The sequence below is a fragment of the Peromyscus maniculatus genome, chromosome 3 (assembly GCF_049852395.1).
Source record: "Peromyscus maniculatus bairdii isolate BWxNUB_F1_BW_parent chromosome 3, HU_Pman_BW_mat_3.1, whole genome shotgun sequence".
NCBI classification, from domain to species: Eukaryota; Metazoa; Chordata; class Mammalia; order Rodentia; family Cricetidae; genus Peromyscus; species Peromyscus maniculatus.
Window position 1 is genome coordinate 154,755,867 of NC_134854.1, and position 20,633 is coordinate 154,776,499.

Consider the following 20,633-nt stretch of genomic DNA (forward strand, 5'->3'; position numbering starts at 1 on the left):
CAGAGTGCACTGCCGCTGCTATGGAGACATACATCGACTGTATCTTTAAAAAGTCAGACAGGGCTGGGCCGGAGTGGCACAGGCCTTTAATCCCAGAACTCGGGAGGCAGAGGCAGGTGGATCTCTGTGAGTTTGAGGTAAGCCTGTGCTACAGAGTGAGTTCCAGGAAAGGCACCAAAGAAACCCTGTCTCGAATTTGTAATCCTCTTTTATCACTATTTTTTATATTCTGAATATATTCTCTTTAAATCTTGATTTACAGAAATATGTGTCTTTACAGAACTGTCTTCACAGAAGAAAACACTTTCTAATATTAAATTGCAATGTTCAGAACAGAACCCAAGGCCTCACACAAGCTGGCCAAGTGCTGTACTGCTCAGTTACACTTGTAGTGAGAAAACATCACTGTAATAAGATTTTCTGTGCCAGGTACAGTGGCAGATACCTGGCACTAAGTGTGGTGATATTTTATTTGTGCTTTAATAAAGATTGCCTGGAGATCAGAGGAAATAGCAAGCCATTTTACGTAAACAGAGAAGTCAGGCAGTGGTGGCACACACCTTTAATCTGATCACTTATCAGGCAGGGTATCTGTGTGTTCAAGCCCACACTAGGAAACAGAACCAAGCGTGGTGACACAAGCCTTTAATCCCAGTACCAACCATAGAGACCTGGAGGTCTGTACAGACAGAGAGTGACAAGGAAGTGAGGTAGCTGGGCTAAGAGCCAGTGAGAAGGCAGAACATCAAGGCAATAAAGGCGTTGGTAAGACAGGAACTCCAATTTGGAAGCTGCAGAGTTGGTGAGGTAAGGCTGGCTGGTGGCTTTCCCTGTTTCCCTGATCTCTCTAAGGCTTTTATCCCTATATTTGGCTCTGTGTTTTTTATTTAATAAGACCATTTAGAAATTTGTCTACAACTAAGGGGCTAAAATAGGAAAACTAACTAAGCTTGGCAATGGAGATTAGCCTGGATAACACAGTCAAACTCTATTTCAAAAACTGCCAAAGATTCCAACACCTACCAGCGCCACAATCTGGTAACACATAGCCTTGAAATGGGACACATTTAAGATCCCAAATGAGACAACAAACTGCTCAGAGCAATTTTGAGATGGCTAGCTGAGATGATCCAGTTTCAAAGACTACTTGAATAAGGACTTGAGATAAACCCTGAACTTTGGCATTATGCACAGACTGGATAACAAAGGATATAGCTACCTTTCCTAGAATTTGACAATTAACCCAAAATTTTTCTTTTCAGAATAAAGATACCTTCACTCATATCTAGCAGGAAGCAAATGGCTTCTGATGTGCAGTGGAACAGCAGCTGAAACAGTTATTCTTGAAGAGTAACTAAGCTCACACCTCTAAATGGTAGACTGGCATTTAATAGAGGGATGTGGAGAAGAGGATGCTGATATGAAGCCACACACACACACACAGCCAAGAAGAATAGACAGCTGAATTAAAAAAACATCAACAATTTCCAGAATTTAAAATCCTGAATAATGACATGACACTAGTGAAATTCAGGTGTTTCTGGTACATGGACTGCTCTCACCCAATGTGAGGTTGAACTGTTGACCTTGTGTACATCCTACTTCACAAATGAGTCTGTCAGATACGCTAAGCCTACAGGCTGAAGATGATGCCCAAACACTGTAGAGAAACCTCAGGTGACTGTTCAGGCAGCTGGCTGTTTCTGTCAACTCACATTTTTTCTGGAAGCTGCTTGCATGCATTTCCTGTTTTTATTTTTTATTAGGTAATATTATTTCCTTCTTGGGTCTCTGAGGGAGTTGAAGATTAGTTAGTTATAGTTGAAGATTAGATAGTTATAGTTTTCTTTGTTAAGAATTTTAGAAAAGAAACTCACTAAAGAGGTATAAGTGTATAAATTTGAAAGACGTTGTAAGATAGTTCTGTTAGTAATATAAGTTAGGATAGAAAATGAATCAGGTACATTTTGGACTTACCAAAATAGGATAGGTAATGGAATTATTTTCTCTGAATTTGTCAAATGCAAATGGACTAGACATTGTTTAGGTATTTATTGCTTGTATATGTGGCATATAGTTATTGTACTTTTGTATATAGTTTTTTTAATATTAGTTTTAACTTTTTCCCTTTTTTCTTTTTATTAAAATAGAAAAGGGAAAAAAGAATTTGTACTGTATCAAGCTGATAATAGAAAAATAAATAAATAAACAAATAAAAATGAAAAAAAAAAAAAAGATCCCAAATGAAGGGATGGTGGTGAGTTGGTGAGTCTCAGTATTACAATGAAACAAGCAAACAAACGGACCCCCACTCCCACCTCCCCCTTAAGCCAAATACATTTTTATATAAGCTTCATAATCACAATATTTAACTTGGGCTGGAGATAAATCTCAGTGGTAGAGCACTTGACTAATATCCACAACATTATACTAGGTTTAATTCCTGGTACCAAAAAATAAATAAATAAAACAAAGTATTTTAACTCAGTATTGTATTTAACAATTTTCCAAATAAAAGAAACTAGATTTCTTTTAAATCGCTGCTTTTGCAGGTAACAGTATGCCTCAATCATTTTTTTTTTCTTCAATTAAAATTAACTGTGAATTATCTCTAGGAAGAGAACTTCTTAATTAAGAGTATGAATATTATCATGGTGCTCAATGCCGCCACACTATTATTTAACAGAAGAGAATACCAATTGTTATGTCTCACGAGGGACAACAAAACTCACTGCATGACCACACCCTGGGGAGAAGGCACACTAGGTGTGAGGTGAGGACCTGAGGTGAGAACCCACGAGGCTGGGTGTGGGAGTGTGCGCCTGCAATCCCACTCCCCTATGCAAGGTGGAAAGTGACAGAATGCCCAGCAGCTCACCGCCCGCCAGCCTGGAGTGCAGTGATAAACAGACACTTTCTCAGGGTGGACGATGAGGAACACTGAAGCATCTTCTGCACTCCACAAGGGACCATGCATGTGTGCACCCCACAGATGTGCAGACGACACACCACAGGGTTTTTTAATTTTCTTTCATTGTTGGGTCATTTTTGTTTTGCTCTTTTTTTAAAAACAACAGAAAAATCCTGATGGAGCTGAACAAAAGAATATTCTTTTCACTGGACACACGCCAAACAATGACACTTACACCAACAAAATCCAGAATTCAATGGGTGAAGAGCAGAGTGAATTCATCTTCCCACTCTCTCAAGGAGTGGAGGAAGCTACTTACTGTATTACTATGAAATATGATTCATAGACTGAAAATATCACAACACATATGTAATGAAATACTATTTGACTTTTAAAAAAGAAACTCCTATCATCTGCTACAAAGAAATAAGCCTAGAAAATGTTAAATGAAGTGAGGAAGGCACAAAATGGTAAACATCACTTCATCGCGCTTGATGTGGAGTGTATAAAATCAAACACACAGAAACCAAGTTTGTTAAAATGGTGGTCACTGGAGGCTGCAGTAGCAGGGAAGAGTCTGGGGAGCAGAGAGGAAAAAAAGCAAGCCTGGTAGATGTGCAAATAAATAAATAGAACACAAATGACCAATTAAGTCAGGAAAAATAGCAACTTCACTGCCTAGCCATAGATGGCTAGATCAAGATGTGGAATTCTGGTTTGCACAAGAATGATTTTAGCATCTTTACCTCCACAGGAGAGCTCATCCTGAAGCAGAACTAGGTGCATGGGGCAAGAGCATCTTGTAGTGCCATCTCCTTTTACAAGGCAAATGTGTGAACAGCCACCATTATCCTGGGCACAAGGATGCTGTCCTGGGAAAGAATGTAATTATCAAAGTCAATGATTTATGAATCACAAACAATACTAAATATAAAATAAGTTCTGATTTTATTTCTACACAGTGTAATTCCACATTTTATCCCTACATAACCTATAGCAAAACGCCTTTATATAACCACTGCATGGAGAGGGGGATGAGATGGGAGTCTTTATCATTTGAGCTAGTCTTAAACCTAGGTTCAAGTGATCCTCTTCTCCTAGTCTCTAAAACTACTGAGATTACAGGCATGTATAACATCTAGCATGTTATATAGGTATGCATATTTCATTTTAAAATATAAGCAAGGGCTGGGGGAAAGTGCTCTGTGTAAGAGTGCTTGCCAGGAGTGAGGCCCTGGGTTCAATCTTCAGCACTATACAAACAACAAACCTAAGAAAACAATGAACAAAACTATGAATAAATACAATAAATAAAACTTAACTGTCAAGGGGCTTATGTTAATTCTTTAAGATATTAGCTGGCCATGATGGGGTGCAACTGTATTCCAGTACTTAGGATGCAGAGGCAGGAAGATCCCATAAGTTAAGGCCAGGACTGTTTACACAGCAAGTTCCTGGCCAGCCAGGACCACACAACAAGATCTGGTTTCAAAAAGCCAAATAATAAAAAAAAAAACGATTTATAGACCTAGAAAAACTGCCAGGGGAGACTGCTGACACTTACATAGTCTTCTTAAAACAGAATTCTCTTCTAAAGATTTTAACTCAGAACTTCTACTTTTCTAAAAGGTAAAATTATTTCATTTTTAAAAGCATATTTTAATAAAGAATTTGTAGAAAATTAAAGTTAGTAGAAGGAAAAACTTAATGGTCACATGGAGCTGAAACAGACAAAATTACTTGCTTGGTCCATTGCCAATGATAGCATGACAAAGATCTAATTTCCTCTTACTTGGGTAAAGCTAAAAAGATAAGCCATTAGGTAACTTTTCAATGTCTATTTCACAACTTGTACTTATGAAGTCACTGCTCTCAATTTTCTATTTAGCTTGTGTTACAAACAACCTGACCTTTGCTGTTACTGTATCGCTACCATTATGCAATACAGCCATCAATTATGATCTGTTTTCTATCCTAATATGGGTGCTGTATCAGTCTGTGTTGATAATGAGATTGTCAACTATTAAGGAACAGATTGCCCAAAATAGACATTACTTATTATATTTGAATATGCATCAATAGAGGTGGTTCTGTCTTTCAAGTACTTTCAATACAATACTATTCATTTGTCTACTTGGTCTAGAGACCAAACCCAGGGCCTGTGGGTGGTAAGCAAGTGCTTTACCACTAAGCTACATCTCAGGTCTTGGTTTCACTGAGACTAGGTCTAGATAGTCCAAGCTAGTTTCAAACACGCCATCTTCCTGCTTTCACCCCTTCGTAATAAGATTTAAGCAGATTTGATAAACCAAAATCATACACTGTTTATGTTATTAAAAAGTTCAACAAAGTGTTTTTCCAAATATAAAAACAAAGTGAAGAAGAAAAATGATGTCAAAAAGCCACAAAACCATGTCTTGTTTCTTACAACATACACAGTGCTCCTTGCACCATCCACGTCACTTACTATATTCGTGAAGGTTCAGCTCCTTTACTGCATGAATGTCACTCAGCTGAGCAATTCGAGCCTGGACCTTGGTTCTTCCTTCTCTACCAGTCATATCAATTTTTTCAATCATTTGCTGCTGCTTATCAATCCAATAGAGCCAATTTTCAAACACGGTCAGACCCACAGGTTGCAAGATATTAGAGTCTTCTAGCACTATCCTGTTGGCACCTTAGAAAAGGAAAATATTCAACAGCAATGATTTGTGTGGCCAAATCTCACTTTCAACAGTTGTCCAATGAATACCAGATAGATCCTACAAGTATGGGAAATACAGGCTCTGCAACCACAGACTTACATATACCAGAAAACAGTGCTAAACCAGACATGTGCAACTAGGAATTAATTCCCATACACAGGGAATTTTCTAGTTATGAAATATAGCAAAGATCTCGGAACAGCAGGTTCCAATTTGTTTTTAGCAGAATCCATTTTCAAATTAAATTTTATAAAAACTAACACAATAAAGCAGATGAAAACAATGCTTGTCCAGATGAAGCAGTGGTGGTAAGCCCAGAGTTCTATGCTTAGCATTTGCCACTTTTTGAAAACACCTGAGACATCTACCAAAAACAATTCCCCTCTAATTCCACCTGGCTTCTCAGAACACACACTGTCCATCTGACTCACAGGTTATGGACTAATGCTATAATATCCTGGACTCAGTGTCCAAAAACAGTAATACAAAGGAGGGGAGATTAACTTCTGGGTGGTGTGGTAATGCTGAAGCAGGGAAGGTGATTCTTCACCTCTAGTTTGGTGTCACACATGCTCTCAGGGGGCTTCAGAACATCTCCTCTGAGGAAAAAAGGAAGACCATATACAAGAAGCAACATCAAAAGTTTTATGAAATATAACTCAGAAATGGACTCATGTGTAAGAATTTCCTGTGGGGTGTATTGTTGTTTGTTTTTGCTCTTTTGGAGGGCCTGCCACTTGGCTCCCAAATAAATCACACACAGAGGCTTATTCTTAATTATAAATGCCCAACCTTTAGGTTGGCTTGTTTCTTGCCAGCTTTTCTTAAATTATCCCATCTATCACAAATAATGCTCAGTGGTTACTCTGTTAGTATTTCTGTAAGACAATCATTTAAAAGAAAAACTGCTAATCAAAGGTTCTATCTTTTTTAAATCCTCATAATTACTGGCAGACTGTCCACTAAAGGTTCTACTTTTTCTATTTACCTCAAAGTGTCCTGGATTTGTGGTGCTGGAGATAGGACTCAGCATAGTACCTTAGGCAGATGCTATACCATAGAGCTCAAGCTCTGCCCTTAGAAGAGTATGTTACATCCTGGCAACTGGGTATAATAAACCTTAACATACTTTTGCCACTCTGATTAAAATAAACAGTAAATTATTTCAATTTTATTTTCCTGGTCACTAAGGAGGCCATGCATCGACTGGACATCATGAATTATGACAGGAGAGGTAACTTTGATTACAAACAGAAGACCAGAGAGGAGCAAAAGAGAAAAGTGATGACTTTGTGGAGGGTGAGTACCAGCTTGAGCCAGGCTTTTCCTTGAGTGAAAATACTCCCAAGACTTCAGAAGCAATGTCACAAAACACACTTCAGAACAATGTCTGCATATGTAAAAGTGTTTCTAAAAGTTTACACATGAAAACTTTCATATGGAAAAATGAACAGAGAGACCAATCAGATTAGAGTTCAGAGAGGACAGAATATAAAAGTAGAGTAGAAGAATTAGGAAAGAAAAAACACATACATAATTTTCAGATCAATGAAACTGCTAAGTAATTAGGAAACAATGGAATAATCTCAAAGATGTCTCCAACTAACATATTACAGAATATATTTAATTAATAAAATTATAATCATGCACAAAAATAACACAAGGAAAGTACAAATTCGCAGTAATGAAATCATCTTAAAACTCAAATCAAAATACAGAAACACTTTTAGGGTACCTGAGAGATCACTGCTTTCGATTCGCCGGAGATCTGAATCGGCCCAAAAGAGCTTGCCCAGCTTGCTATCAAGTGCCAAAGCAATTGGTTTACTTAAGCCACTGAAAAAGAGGACCTCCCGTTCTGTTCCATCCAAAGCAGCCCGTTCAATTTTAGGAGATCTTTCCTGAAGATTGGTAAAATACATGTATCTGAAGATAACAAGAGAAAATAAAAAATTACAGAAGAATCAGACAAACTGAGAATATTGTTAAGACAAATGTGGTTGCTTAACATGTGCAAGGCCTGGGGTTTGATCCCCAAAAACACAAACACAAATTTATAAGGATAAATAGAGGTAAAATACTTTTAAACCTATTTAAAAATTTTTAGCTATATGCAAACACACAAAATTATGTATATAATGGAGTAATTGTATATTTCAATGCATGTATATATTTCAGTGCTAGGTTAAATATATCTCTATCCTCAAGGATTTACTGTTTACAATGAACAAATTCTCTCTTCTAGCTTTCTGGGGCATGCACTCTGCAGTCAGTCTCTCTCAGCAATCAGCCTGCTGTGCAATAGCGCACTAGAATTATAGAGGGCTCCCTCCTAACCACAACTGAGAGCCCCTACTGATTAAACTCTCTCCAGGTTCTCCCTGCCCCCCACCTGTTTCTTTTAAAGATCAAGGGATATATTTATTACTTTTAATAATAGTAACAGGGTACCAAGGAGTTTTCAGAGAGTTAAGTTTCATAGATTAAAAAGAAAAATCAATATCCAGAGAGGTCTAGTTATAAACTTTTAAGGTATGTCTCTAATTAACCATTTTAATTATTAATGAGACATACAAATCATTTATAGATTTCATCCCTTTTCTGTAACTCTAGAAGTAAGCCATTTTCCTGATTATGCCCTTATCACTTATTCAGATACAAATGAACACTGGATTTTTTATCAAATGCAAAGCTGTTGAAAGAAGACATATTAGTTATTTACAATGTAGCTGAAAGTCTAGTAATAAATAACTATGTAACCGAAAAATAGCTGAGTAAAGGCAAACTGGAAAGGAATAAGCATGACTAAAGAGACCTAGAGTGAGCAGTGGGATCCCAGAAGTGGGAGAATCACATCTGGCTAGGGACAAAAGAGGTCAAGGAAAGCTACACAGAGGATGTGGCAGTGAGACTGTCCTGGAGGTGTGGGTGGGATTTAGAACCAAACCAGTGAATCAGAAAAAGCAGTAAGCAGTGCAGAGCCAAGCGGATGGGAAGCACTGAGTGGAGTCGCTTGCTGGTGTGAGGAGGGCAAAGCCTCCAGGGCGGCCTCTGTGACATACCCTTTCTCAGGGTTTACCACGATGGCTCGGGGTCTGTCTTGTTCGCCTTTCAGAACCACTCCAATTGATCGCCCATCCAATCTTGTCACATCAATGACATTGGTAGCTTCACAGGTCCAGTAGATGTAACGGCTATAAATATCAATGCTGAGGTCATAGGGCTGTATTTCAAGGTTCTGATTTGGAACTGAGCTTACAACTACAGTAAAACCCTAAAGAAAGGAAAAAAAAAAACCATACAAGTTAGATTCCACACCAGACAACTATAAGGCCATGAACAAAATTCTTAATTTTTGTGGTCACCCCTCAGAAGGGTATCTGTTCTTTGGGAACATTTTTGTTTTGTTTTTTGTTTTTTTGAGACAGGATTTCTTTGTGTAACAGTCCTGGCTGTCCTAGAACTCACTTTGTAGACCAGGCTGGCCTGAGATCCACCTGCCTCTGCCTCCTAAGTGCTGGGATTAAAGGTGTGCACCACCACGGCCCAGCTGAGGACATTTCTTACAGAAAGGGTTTTTCTGAGTGATGTACCTGTTTGTTAACAAGCATTTCAAATATCCCCTTGGGCTGCTTTATGGAGCAGAAGAGGATGCTGAGGACAGCAGAGATAGTCCAAGAATCTGACAATGTCTTGATCAGAGAGGGTAACAGCTTTCCCCCATAACTATAAACAACTGTGGGTCCAATCACAACCAGGAGATACCTCTAAAGCAGTAGTTCTCAACCGAGGGTGATAATGCACCCACAGGCATTGGAAATGTCCAGAGATATTTCAATATCAAAATGTGAGAAACCTACTGGAGATATGAGGTGAAGACCAAGACTGTTTCTAAACATCCTGCAGTCCATACATAGGGGAGCCTCACAGCAAAGAACTGTGCAGCCCCCAAGACCAACAGTACCAAGTCAGAGAAACCCTATTCTGGAGAAAACAAAAAACAAAATACAATCAGGGACGGACGGACACACACACACACACACACACACACACACACACACACACACACACACGTACACATCTTAGTCAAACTTTAAATTATTTTCAAAGCTTTGTTTCAGCTATTATGCACTCTGAAACCTGTGAACACATTTCTCAACACTAAGATTAAAAGAATTTAAGCTAGCTGGGCTAACTGGGACTCAACTGTTTTCCTTAACCTAAGCCACAGTCTACAGGGCTTCTCAATAGAAACTCATGACTTCTAGATGTGTGACACTTTGTTTTTATTTGTAATCATCAAAACTCTATTTAAACTAACATTATTATTATCAATTAGATAGTACAGCTTAAAAAGAATTTGTCTTCATAATAATCCAAGGTAAAAACACCCAGTTGAAAGGAATGTTGCCATGAGATAAACACACTACATTACAGGCAGTGGGGTCTCCCCACACCCATTCACACCATGCTAGATACCAGAGAAAGATGGCAGCAGCAAATGGCACAGAAGAAGCAAAAAACATTCTGGGGTCTGGGGTCTGGGGTCTCAGGCCTTGCCTATCTGAGATTCACTCATCAAGGTGTTTCCTCCTGGTGGGCTGAAACCTTGAACTTCAATTGCCACCTGCTGCTCCTCTGACATGGCCACCAGCAGTTAATTTTTTCTTACAAAGCCAACTAAAAGCAGCTTTGTCTATTTATTCTGTCCAAATAAATTTTATTTCATTTACTCTCTGAGTTAGCATAGCCTTGTAAAAAGTTAGTTAATTTAGTTGCTGTCTTTGGCTGTATAATTTCTCTCTACCAGTTACTGGTCACTAGTACTGGTCTACATAGTATAGGGTACAGCTGAAGTACAAAGAATGACCATATTGGTAAATGATCCCTGAGTACTCCTGTATGTATCACCCTCCCTGTTCTTTACTTGTAAGGTAAGACAACAAAATTTAGTAATACTTCCTTAAATTTTAACACATTCAAAATCCAATTTAACATCTTTGCCATAAGGAAGACAACAGATAGCTATTGTAATCTTAAGCTTACACTGATTGAATCCAGAAGGAAGGAAGTATAAATAATAGTATTGAAATCCACAATGGCACATAGGCACAGATAAGACTGATAATATCCTTATTCTCATTTTGAAGTACCCAAATAGTAACCAAAAAATACAGAATCAATAACAATTTATTGGTATTTTTAATTTTACTAAAATTATCCTGTTTCTTAATCAATGAGACTTTTAAATAAATGGTAATTAGTGATATAATTATTCTCTATAAAAATCCTTACCATTAAACAAGTAGGGGCTTTATGCCTTGCATTCTGTTCAACCAAAAAAACGTTTCTAAGATTTCTAGTGAGTGATAGAGCTGGGATCAGAACAAAGACCTACTTGATTTCAAAACGTGTTCTACTACACATAGCAGGATAATGAAAAAACATGGCATGAATGGATATAACCAGTGGTGGAAGTCATTAATGACCTCGCCTCCCTGATAAAATTTCCAACCCAAAGCCATCATCAAATAATAATGTACACAGAGTACAGTACTCTGGGTAATAAAAAACAAACAAACAAACAAAAATTCTAGCCCTAGATTTCCATTTCCCCTGTAGGCAGATGAAGCAGTGTGGATGGTTAGAGCAAGTCTAGTCAGAAATGGACTAAGCCCGAGTTACCTGGCCACCATCTTCTTGTGCCTTTCGGATCATGTTTTGTCGAGAGTCAATCCAGTAGAGCTGCTTGTCCAAAGGGTCATAATCAATGGCCCTGACATTCCGAAGGCTGTGAATAGGAAGGATGATGTCAGGACTCTGCTGTTCATCAATCACCATGCGGTTGATGGCACTCTTCTGACTGAAGAGCAGGAAAGTGGTAGGAGCTTGAAAGAGAAAAGAGCAAATGTGAAATACAGTGACTCTTCTCTACCACCCCAAGCCTGGTGAGCCTGTTTCCTGTATCTCCAACAGAACGACACAGTAAGGCTGAGGGGAGAACCCTTGGGCACACCTCCAGAAACTTCCTTCAGAGAGAGAATAATTAGCATTCCGGTTATAGAGCCAGCTATAAATTGTTTGAATTCTGTCATTGGTTTGGTTCTAAATCCCACCCACACCTCCAGGACCACAGCACTGACACGTCTTCTTCAGCTTTTCTTCATCTCTCCACTCCCAGACAGACGGGATCCTCCCACTTCTAGAATCTAGTGCTTACTCTGTGTCTCTTGAGCAATACTTACTCCTTTCCAGTTTGCCTTTACTCAACTATTTTTCAGTTACACAGTACTAGATCTTCATATCTTACATATGTACTAGACCTTCGGCTCCATTGTAAATAACTAATATGTCTTCTCTCATTTAATAGAGAGCTTTGCATTTGATAAAAAAAAAAATCCAATGCTCAGTTGCATCTGCATAGATAAGAGTATTAGCTGGGAAATGGCTTACTTCTAGAGCTACAGGAAAGGGATGAAACCTATAAATGATTTGTATTTCATTTTTAGTAATTAAAATGCTTAATTAGAAAAATACTTTAAAATTTTGTAGCTAGATGTCTCTGGGCATTGATTTTTAATCATCTAGCCTATTTTTCTGTCTTGCAGAAATAACAGAGATCTTATTTTTAATGAATCATTTGATAAAGACATAAGAAGTTATGGAAAAATAGCTTAGTGGTTAAAAGTGCCTGGTGCTCTTGTAGAGGATGTGAGTTCAGTTCCCAGAACTCATGTGGTAGATCACAAGTGTCTGTATCCCCAAATCCAGGGGAACTAACATCTTTTTGTGACCCCCATGAGCACCAGGCACGTACATGGCACACATACTTACACACAGGCAAACATTCCTACACATAAAATAAAGGGAACTTATTAAAAAAAAAAAAAGTAAGTATTTCTATCTTTACTAAAAAGTGTTCTGTTTCCATGGGAAGATGACACTCTAACTTATAAAATAAGAAAGTGTATCCAAGACAACACTTCCTTTCCCAGGGACAGTATTTCACTACTCTGTAGTCATCTTCAGTTCAGGAAAACATCTGAGAAGTGGAGGCAGGAGGCTACTGAGTGATTTCATGGCCAGCCTGGGTTATATGATAAGAACTTATCTTCAAAACAAATGAAACAACCAAACAACAGATGACATTTGAGAGTGTTACCAACAGGAAACCCTAAAAGCATTTTTAAATCATAGCCCACCCCATTATTGATAAAGACAGTTTGTCAGTAACAAATCCTGTATTTGCTGTATTCTTCCCTACACATATGTCTACCATACAATGTAACCGAGGGCTGGAGAGATGGCTCACTGGTTCCGAGAAATTGTTTTCTTGCTGCAGTACCAGGTTCAATTCCCAGCACCCACATGGTGGCTCACAGCTTCCTCTGACTTGAGTTCCAGGGAATCCAATGCCCCTTTCTTATATCCATGAGCACCAGGCACACCTGTGATTGACATGCATACATACAGGCAAACAGGGGAGTAAGAAAAATTATAATAATATACCATAATATAATTGCCCCTTTTTGCTTTGGGGAGACTACTAAGGAGAATTAAGATCACCTGAATACAGCATTCAGGATACTGCGACAGCTGCTCTGACATCAGAGATGGCTGCTAAGGAACTATCAGGAGGACAGTACATAGAGCGCAGAAGCGTGAGACAAAGAAATAATAATTCAGATCCTGGGTAGGCTGAAATAAGTTGCACTGTGATACTCAGGACCACATGCAATTTAAAACTTACGAATTATTTCTGGAATTTTCCATGCATTATTTCCAGATGGAGACTGACTACAGGTAATGGAAACCACAGAAATTGACGGCAGTGGGAGAGCGGGGTTTCCTATAGTTTATATACACAAATTTGATAACAATACTTTACTTTTTTCTTTTTCTTGGTGCTCAGCAAAAGCAGGTCCTTCTCAAGGATGTAAACTCAGGAGGCCATGCCAGAACACCCTGCCTAACTCCCAGTCCTCATGGCTCTTACTTGTGGTTGGGTCTGTCTTTACATTCACACTCAAGTACATACAAAGGAACTCACTGGCACTGGCAATGAAGCCTGATACTTGGAACACTGTACTTCCGCATTAAGTCCTTCATAGCGAAAAGTCCACGTCCAGCTTAGAAAATTCACGAAGTACCCAGTCTACTAGAAATCTTCATCACACACTGACCTAACAACCATGAGCAATTTTAGTAGAGTTCAACTCTAAGAACACACTTAGATGGCTCAGTAAGGTAGAGGTACTTATCACGAAACTTTGTGGTCCAAGTTCCATCTCCAGGACCTACACGGTAAAGGAACTTCAACTCCTTAAAGTTGTCTTCTGACCTCCACATGTATGCCATGGGATAAGCGTGTAGTGTGTGCATACGTACACACACAATTAAACTGAAGTATGATTATAAATTTTAATTAAAAAATTAACAATTATAAGTGGGGAACTATTTCTCAGGGGAAGCTGAGTTTCTTACAATCCATGCTTAAAGTGATACAACATACGCCATTTAAAGTCTAACTCTATCCTCTCATCCTCAACCACATTCTCACATCTCCTACAGAAAGTTCTTTAAAAAAAAAAAAAAAACTAAGCTGAGTGGTACATTACTATAATCCCAGCACTTGAAAGATGAGGCAGGAGGATGAAAAGGTCAAGGAAGAGCTTTAAGTCAGCCTAGGAAACCCTGTCTCAAAGTAAAATAAAATTAAATAGTCCCTGGTTTTCCTGGTCTTTCCACAATGAAAACAAGATTCAGAGGCTGGAGGTGTGCGCCGGGGGCAGTGTCAGCTGTCCTCTGTCAGCGCCAGCGTTCATCTAAGTCAAAGGAGGCGTTGCTCTGCTATGAACAGGATGATCTCCACGGGCAAGCCTACAAACTAGGACTATGCCATCCACGGTACCAACAGCCCTGAGTAAGGACAGATATGCAACCTTCACTTTATGAGCCAAGGTATGCACGTGGCGGGAGTTCCAAGGGATCAACATTTTCCTGTTTACACAAGGTACCATAGGGCCACTTCAGGACTGAAGATGGGATTGTAAAATCTGGCTGCTGCTTTCATCTCTCCATGTCCTTATTCACTCCACTACCAACCTCCTGAGTAACCTATCAAGTCAGATGTGGACACCCTCATAGCTCATCTCATTTCCTTCAAGTCTTGATATAAATGTCTCTTTAGCATGGAGTTCCCAGTAACCTTATTAACACTGCAATCTCAGTCACCACATTTTCTTCCTTTTAATATTCCTGCATAACAGTTATCACCATAGAGCCCTCATATTGTTTATCTTAACAGTCCCAGGGAAATGTAGGGTTGGTGAAAGCAGGCATTTCTGTCTATTTCATTCACTGTCAGTTTTTTCCACTGGTTAAAATAAGGCCTAGCATGTAGTGCTTAAGACATATTAAATGAAAGAATAAAAAAATGACCTAAATAAATAAGCACTTAATGACAACAAAGATAGCCCTATAGCCTTGATTTTGCAAGTAACAATAAAATTAGAGGAAGGAAAGAAAAAAATAGCTATTGAAAAATAGCTATCCAACATGTCATACATCATACAGGATGCCATTGAATCCGTATATTATCAACATGTCGCATGTCACACATCACACTGAATGCCATTTAATCCCTATATCCCAACACATCACAAGTCACACAGAATGCCATGTAATCCCTTTATTTCAACACAGGGTGTCATTTAATTCCTATAGTCCAACATGTCACACAGAATGCCATTCAATCCCTACATTATCATTTTATAGGTAGCAAATTCAGAAAAGTTAAGTTTTCCTCAAGATCACAAAAGCTACTGAGTGGAAGGCCAAACGTCCTTATATGAATTAATAGAACCACCTTATTTCTTCACTCATTACTCCATTTGTCTACCATGGACCAGAAGCACCTCAGATACATCAATGAAGAAAACAGAAACAAAGCTACTACTGCTTCATGGAATACACAGTAAGCAATAAACATAACAAAGGAAGTAATAGTATATAAATAATAGTATATACATTATATTATACACAAAGTCTTCTAAGTGCTATTGGGAAGGAGGCTGTGGGAATGATCCTGGTGGAAGTTTTTTCCATTTTAAGTGCTGCAAACTTGGCCTTGTTACACAGGTCACAATTAGGCAGAGACTTAGACATGAAGGATGGCCATGTAAAGTCTTGCAGGAAGAGCATGCCAAGCAGATGAAATAAGCAGCTCAACGGTCCTGAAATGGGACTGATTTGCAATTTGAAACAAGCAATGAGACCACTGTGTCTGCTATAGAGAAAGCAAACGAAAGAATAGTAGAAACTGGGGTTAGACAAGGAAACTAGGGTATGTGGGCTAAAGATGTAGTTATGAAGTGAGGGATAAAGAAGCTGTTTTCAAGTGAGGGATATTGCTCATGTTGAGCCCTGAAGGCCTTGTAAAAGTCGGGGGTTTTACTCTGAATGAGATAGAGCACTGTCACATTTGAGACCAGAGAAAAGCTGGTCTGAATTGGCTTTGAAATTCAGTCAAGATGCAAATTAAACAATGCTGAAACACTTTTGAAAGCAAGAACTTATGCATTAAGCTCCTCATAATACATAATATAACTCCATGCAAATATTACAGAGTACTCATAAGAGCACACAAGACGCCTTGAGGCACCGCTGACTGAATCAGACAGTCAAACACAGATATTAGGGGCACTCAACAGAAATTCCCCATGGTGTTCACTCACCAACCAACCCACAGGACATACGCAGCTACATACACAATGATCTCAGGAAGTCTTGCCATGTTCCTTATGTCTCTATTCTCGAACAGTTCTCACTCCATTTTCTCCTCCCACTCAAAAGCTGAGGTTCTCGAGAGGAATACCCAAGTGCGTCATTGCTCCTCCTTTTCTCTGTACGACTCACTGTCCAAGTGTCCTCCAACCTGTCTTTCACCAACCCTTCCTGAAGTTACTGTCTTTGTGGTCAGAAGACCCACCTTAGGTGAAATGGATGGCAACTGCTTAAAGGATGGATGCTATTCTTACGACCTCCTCTAACCTCTCAGCAGCTGTCAGCAACTCTGGTTTGAAACCGTCTTCTCTCTTCTCTTTGGCACCTTGATGCTCTCTACTTTTCTTAGTTCTCCAGCTATGCCAATTCTCAGTACCCTCTGCAAACTTGTCCTTCTGAACCAATTCTTTTGGCTGTTAGATCTGTTCTTTTCTCTCCATAAGATACTGCAAACTTCCAGGCAGTGGTGGCGCACGCCTTTAATCCCAGCACTTGGGAGGCAAAGGCAGAGGCAGGCGGATCTCTGTGAGTTTGAGGCCAGCCTGGGCTACAGAGTGAGTTCCAGGAAAGGCGCAAAGCTACACAGAGAAAGCCTGTCTCAAAAAACCAAGAAGAAAAAAGATTGCAAACTGTGGCCCATAAACCAAACCTGGTGGCTGCCTTTTCTCTAACACTGTCTGTGGCTGCTGTCACGCTACAGTGGACAGAGCTTGGAAGACCTGAGAGGTGTTAACAGAGCCTACATGCCCACATGCCTGAAACTTGCTATCTGGTCCTTCCCAAGTCTGCTGGGCCCAGCATTCAACTCTCCCTGTAGGTAACCTCATATAAATACCTGCAGCTCTGAAATACGTGCCCTCAGCCTTACCACTCCCCTCTGTTAGTGCATCGACTCTGACACCAAACTTGGAAACCATCTTTGCTTTGTTGCATCTCTCTTCTTCTCCACACCAAGCTCACTTCCAAGATCTATTCTAACTCCAAAGCACAGCCAGAGTCCATGAGCAGCTCTCCATCACCACCACACCAGCAGTCCAGGTCTTCCCCAGAGTCACATCACTTTTCACGCACTGATTTCATGCATCTTACTGAACTCTTACAGCAACTCTAATTATTATTAATATTCACATTTTTTTGGTTTTTGTTTTTTGTTTTTCGAGACACGGTTTCTCTATGTAGCTTTGCGCCTTTCCTGGAACTCACTTGGTAGCCCAGGCTGGCCTCGAACTCACAGAGATCCGTCTGCCTCTGCCTCCCAAGTGCTGGTATTAAAGGTGTGCACCACCACCGCCCGGCTATTATTCACATTTTTAAAATGAGAAAAATTAAGTCTTAAAACAGTTTGGTGGTGGCACATGCCTTTAATCCCAGCACTCGGGAGGTAGAGGCAGGCGGATCTCTGTGAGTTCGAGGCCAGCCTGGGCTACAAAGTGAGTTCCAGGAAAGGCACAAAGCTACACAGAGAAACCATGTCGGAGGGGGTAGGGGAGGGACCAGTTTGCATAAAGAAAAAAAAAACAGTATGTGGGAATCTCTAAAGTATAATCTCTTAATTATAATCTGTGTTCTTTCTCCATAATTGAAGCCTATTTCAGAATAGATTAAATCCTTCTCTATATGATCTCAGATACATTTCCTTAGATAACGACGTGATTTCACTAATTATATCTAAAATCTTATACCAAGCTGTCACTTTCTTCCAAACTGATGGTCTCCTGCCTCCCAAGAGTTCCTGATCTGATTTGTCCATGTATTTCTTGATCATGTACTGTTTTCTTATCTAATCCTCAAGATATGGGTCTCCATAGATACTTAAGTCATACACCAGGTTTTCTGTGGCCAACAATGTCACAACATGCTTTGTTATTAGCACTGTGTATGTGTTCATTTTTAATGTGAAATTTTTGTTAACTTTAAAAAATAATGTAGGGTGTGCTGGTCTGAATAGGAATGGCCCCCATAGGCTCACAGATTTGATGCTCGGTCACTAGGGAGTGGCACGATTAGGAGGTTCAGTCTTGAAGTAGGTGTGGCCTTGCTGAAGTGCGTCACTCAGCGTGGGCTTTGAGGTTTCAAATGCTCAAGCCAGGCCCAACTGTCATTCTCTGCCTGTAGAGTACAGAACTCTCAGCTAACTCACCAGCACCATGTCTGCCTGCATGCTGCCATGTTTCCCATCATGATGAGAACAGATTCAACTTCTGAAACTGTAAGCCTGCCCCAATTAAATGTTTCCTTTATAAGAGTCACCATGGTCATGGTGTCTCTTCACAGCAATAGAACTTTGACTAAGACATAGAGGCATCCTTCCCTCTCATCATTTCAAATTCTGAACCATGACCAGGTGAGAAGGTCTGGAATCAAGCAGTGACTACGCACTATGTTGGCATGGGAACCATCCCCATCTGTCAACTACTGCTTCACCCTGGGTTTAAACTTCTTCATATGCATTTCCTGTATGGCTTCATAGACAACTAAAATGCTTATGTTTGTCCTGTTTTACGTACTTCAAAGAAGTATATTTTAGGATTCTCTTTGTTCTACTGTACTGCTCTTCTTTTATGAATGAATAAGCATTATGTATTAACACGTGTGTGTCTCTCACTCTACACATTTTTCACTAAATACTTAAAGTTCAAAAGCAAAAGGCAACATGAAATTAAGTTCTATCATGAATTAAGTGACAAATATTTCTATGTCTTCCATTAGTCTTCTCTTTTAATTACACTACTTTTTACTTTAAAAGATATATATTTTGAGGGGAGGAAGCATCCTCAAAATGCTGCTTTCTCTTCTAGTTCTAGCTGCCTCTGGGGGATACTGTAGCTTACCACTACAGGTCCTGTTGTCGGCATTCAGGGAGTAGTGGGCAGGGCATCCACACACAAAACCTCCCACTGGCACAGCCAAGCAGAGGTGGGAGCAGTGCCCGTTGCTGGAGGCACATTCATTCCACCCCGCCTGCCGGGAGGAGTGAAAGACAAGGATGTCCATCACATAATCCAAATGGCCCTGGATGATGGTGCGGTTTTGGCCACTGGTTTTGTTGGCACGTTCAATGCTGCGTCGGCTCCAGTCTGTCCAGTAGATGTAATCTTGGTATTGAGTTAAGCCAAAAGGATGAGGCAAGTCATCTGCTATAACTTCACGGTTGAGTCCTATTTTGGGAAAGTCAGTAGACAAGGGAGAGTCACAGAAATGAACCATGTGAGGAACAAGTGCCTTTGTGGGGTGGTAACATATGAAAATTATATTTGTAAGCAATTTAAAATAGAACAATTCATAAAAACAATTCTAAAACCAGACCAGGCCTCTGAAATTAATCCATCTATAGTCTGATTCTATGCCTCCAACTCGTATCTCTGCTATACATCACTAAGTTTCTTTAAATTCCTGTAGTCTATTTTGACTTTTGCTTTATTTCCTCTACATGAGGTCTTAATAGTTAATAGTTCAGTATTTCCTTCTGCCACAAGAAGAGTATCACCTCAAGAGTATCCCTTCAAAACTATCAGTAGAAATCCAACAGGAATGACACTTTGCATAGTAAATGTATAAATCCAGGTCACTGGGTGACTATTAGTAATAACAAAACAGACAAGCTCGCTACTGACAGAGTGTCAGCAGCAGCAGCTAGACAGTGAGTGGCAGGCACCACTGACTTCTCCATATGCAGCACCTGAGAACACAGCAGTGACCCTTACCAAGCATATTAGAAGACTCTATTAAGTTAGTGTCCAGGTCTGTCCAGTAAAGCCGCCTTTTAGCATAATCGATAGTTAGACCATTTGCTCGCCCCACATTTGGAACTAATGTAGTACGTTCACTTCCATCCATAGCAGCTCTGTCAATCTTAGGCTTTCCTCCCCATTCGGTCCAATACATAAATCTGGATTCAAAACAATGGAAATTTAATAGTTCACATTTGATTTTCTGGAGAAAAGAGGTCATATTCATGTATAGTAACTGAATAAACTTGAAGAAAATATACAGTAACTTAAGTATATCGATAAAACAAAGTCATGGCTACGATTCTTCCAAGTATTTAGTCATTTCCAACTAACTATATTTCTCACATTCCAAAAAAGATGTGAGTCACGTAGCTCTCCTTAGTCTTCCCAATCAATTTGTTCCACCCAGACCTAGGAACTGGAAACAAACCAATGATTTCTTTACTGCAGCATTAACATTTATAAAACTGGTATTAAGAAAATGATTAACGGTCTGGTCTA

General features: G+C 39.5%; 1 protein-coding gene across 2 annotated transcripts in view; it reads right to left on the reverse strand.

Annotated features, from left to right (window-relative positions):
* Window positions 1-20,633, reverse strand: part of Lrp6 (LDL receptor related protein 6) — a 126,853-nt gene that overhangs the window by 16,133 nt on the left and 90,087 nt on the right. For both annotated transcript variants that reach the window (XM_076568087.1, XM_076568088.1), the window contains 7 exons: window positions 20,106-20,290; window positions 19,233-19,559; window positions 11,302-11,504; window positions 8,679-8,890; window positions 7,352-7,542; window positions 5,379-5,588; window positions 3,658-3,783 (listed from right to left, as the gene is read on the reverse strand). In XM_076568087.1, the coding sequence (XP_076424202.1) occupies window positions 3,658-3,783; window positions 5,379-5,588; window positions 7,352-7,542; window positions 8,679-8,890; window positions 11,302-11,504; window positions 19,233-19,559; window positions 20,106-20,290 (1,454 nt within the window). The remainder of the gene's footprint in view (window positions 1-3,657; window positions 3,784-5,378; window positions 5,589-7,351; window positions 7,543-8,678; window positions 8,891-11,301; window positions 11,505-19,232; window positions 19,560-20,105; window positions 20,291-20,633) is intronic.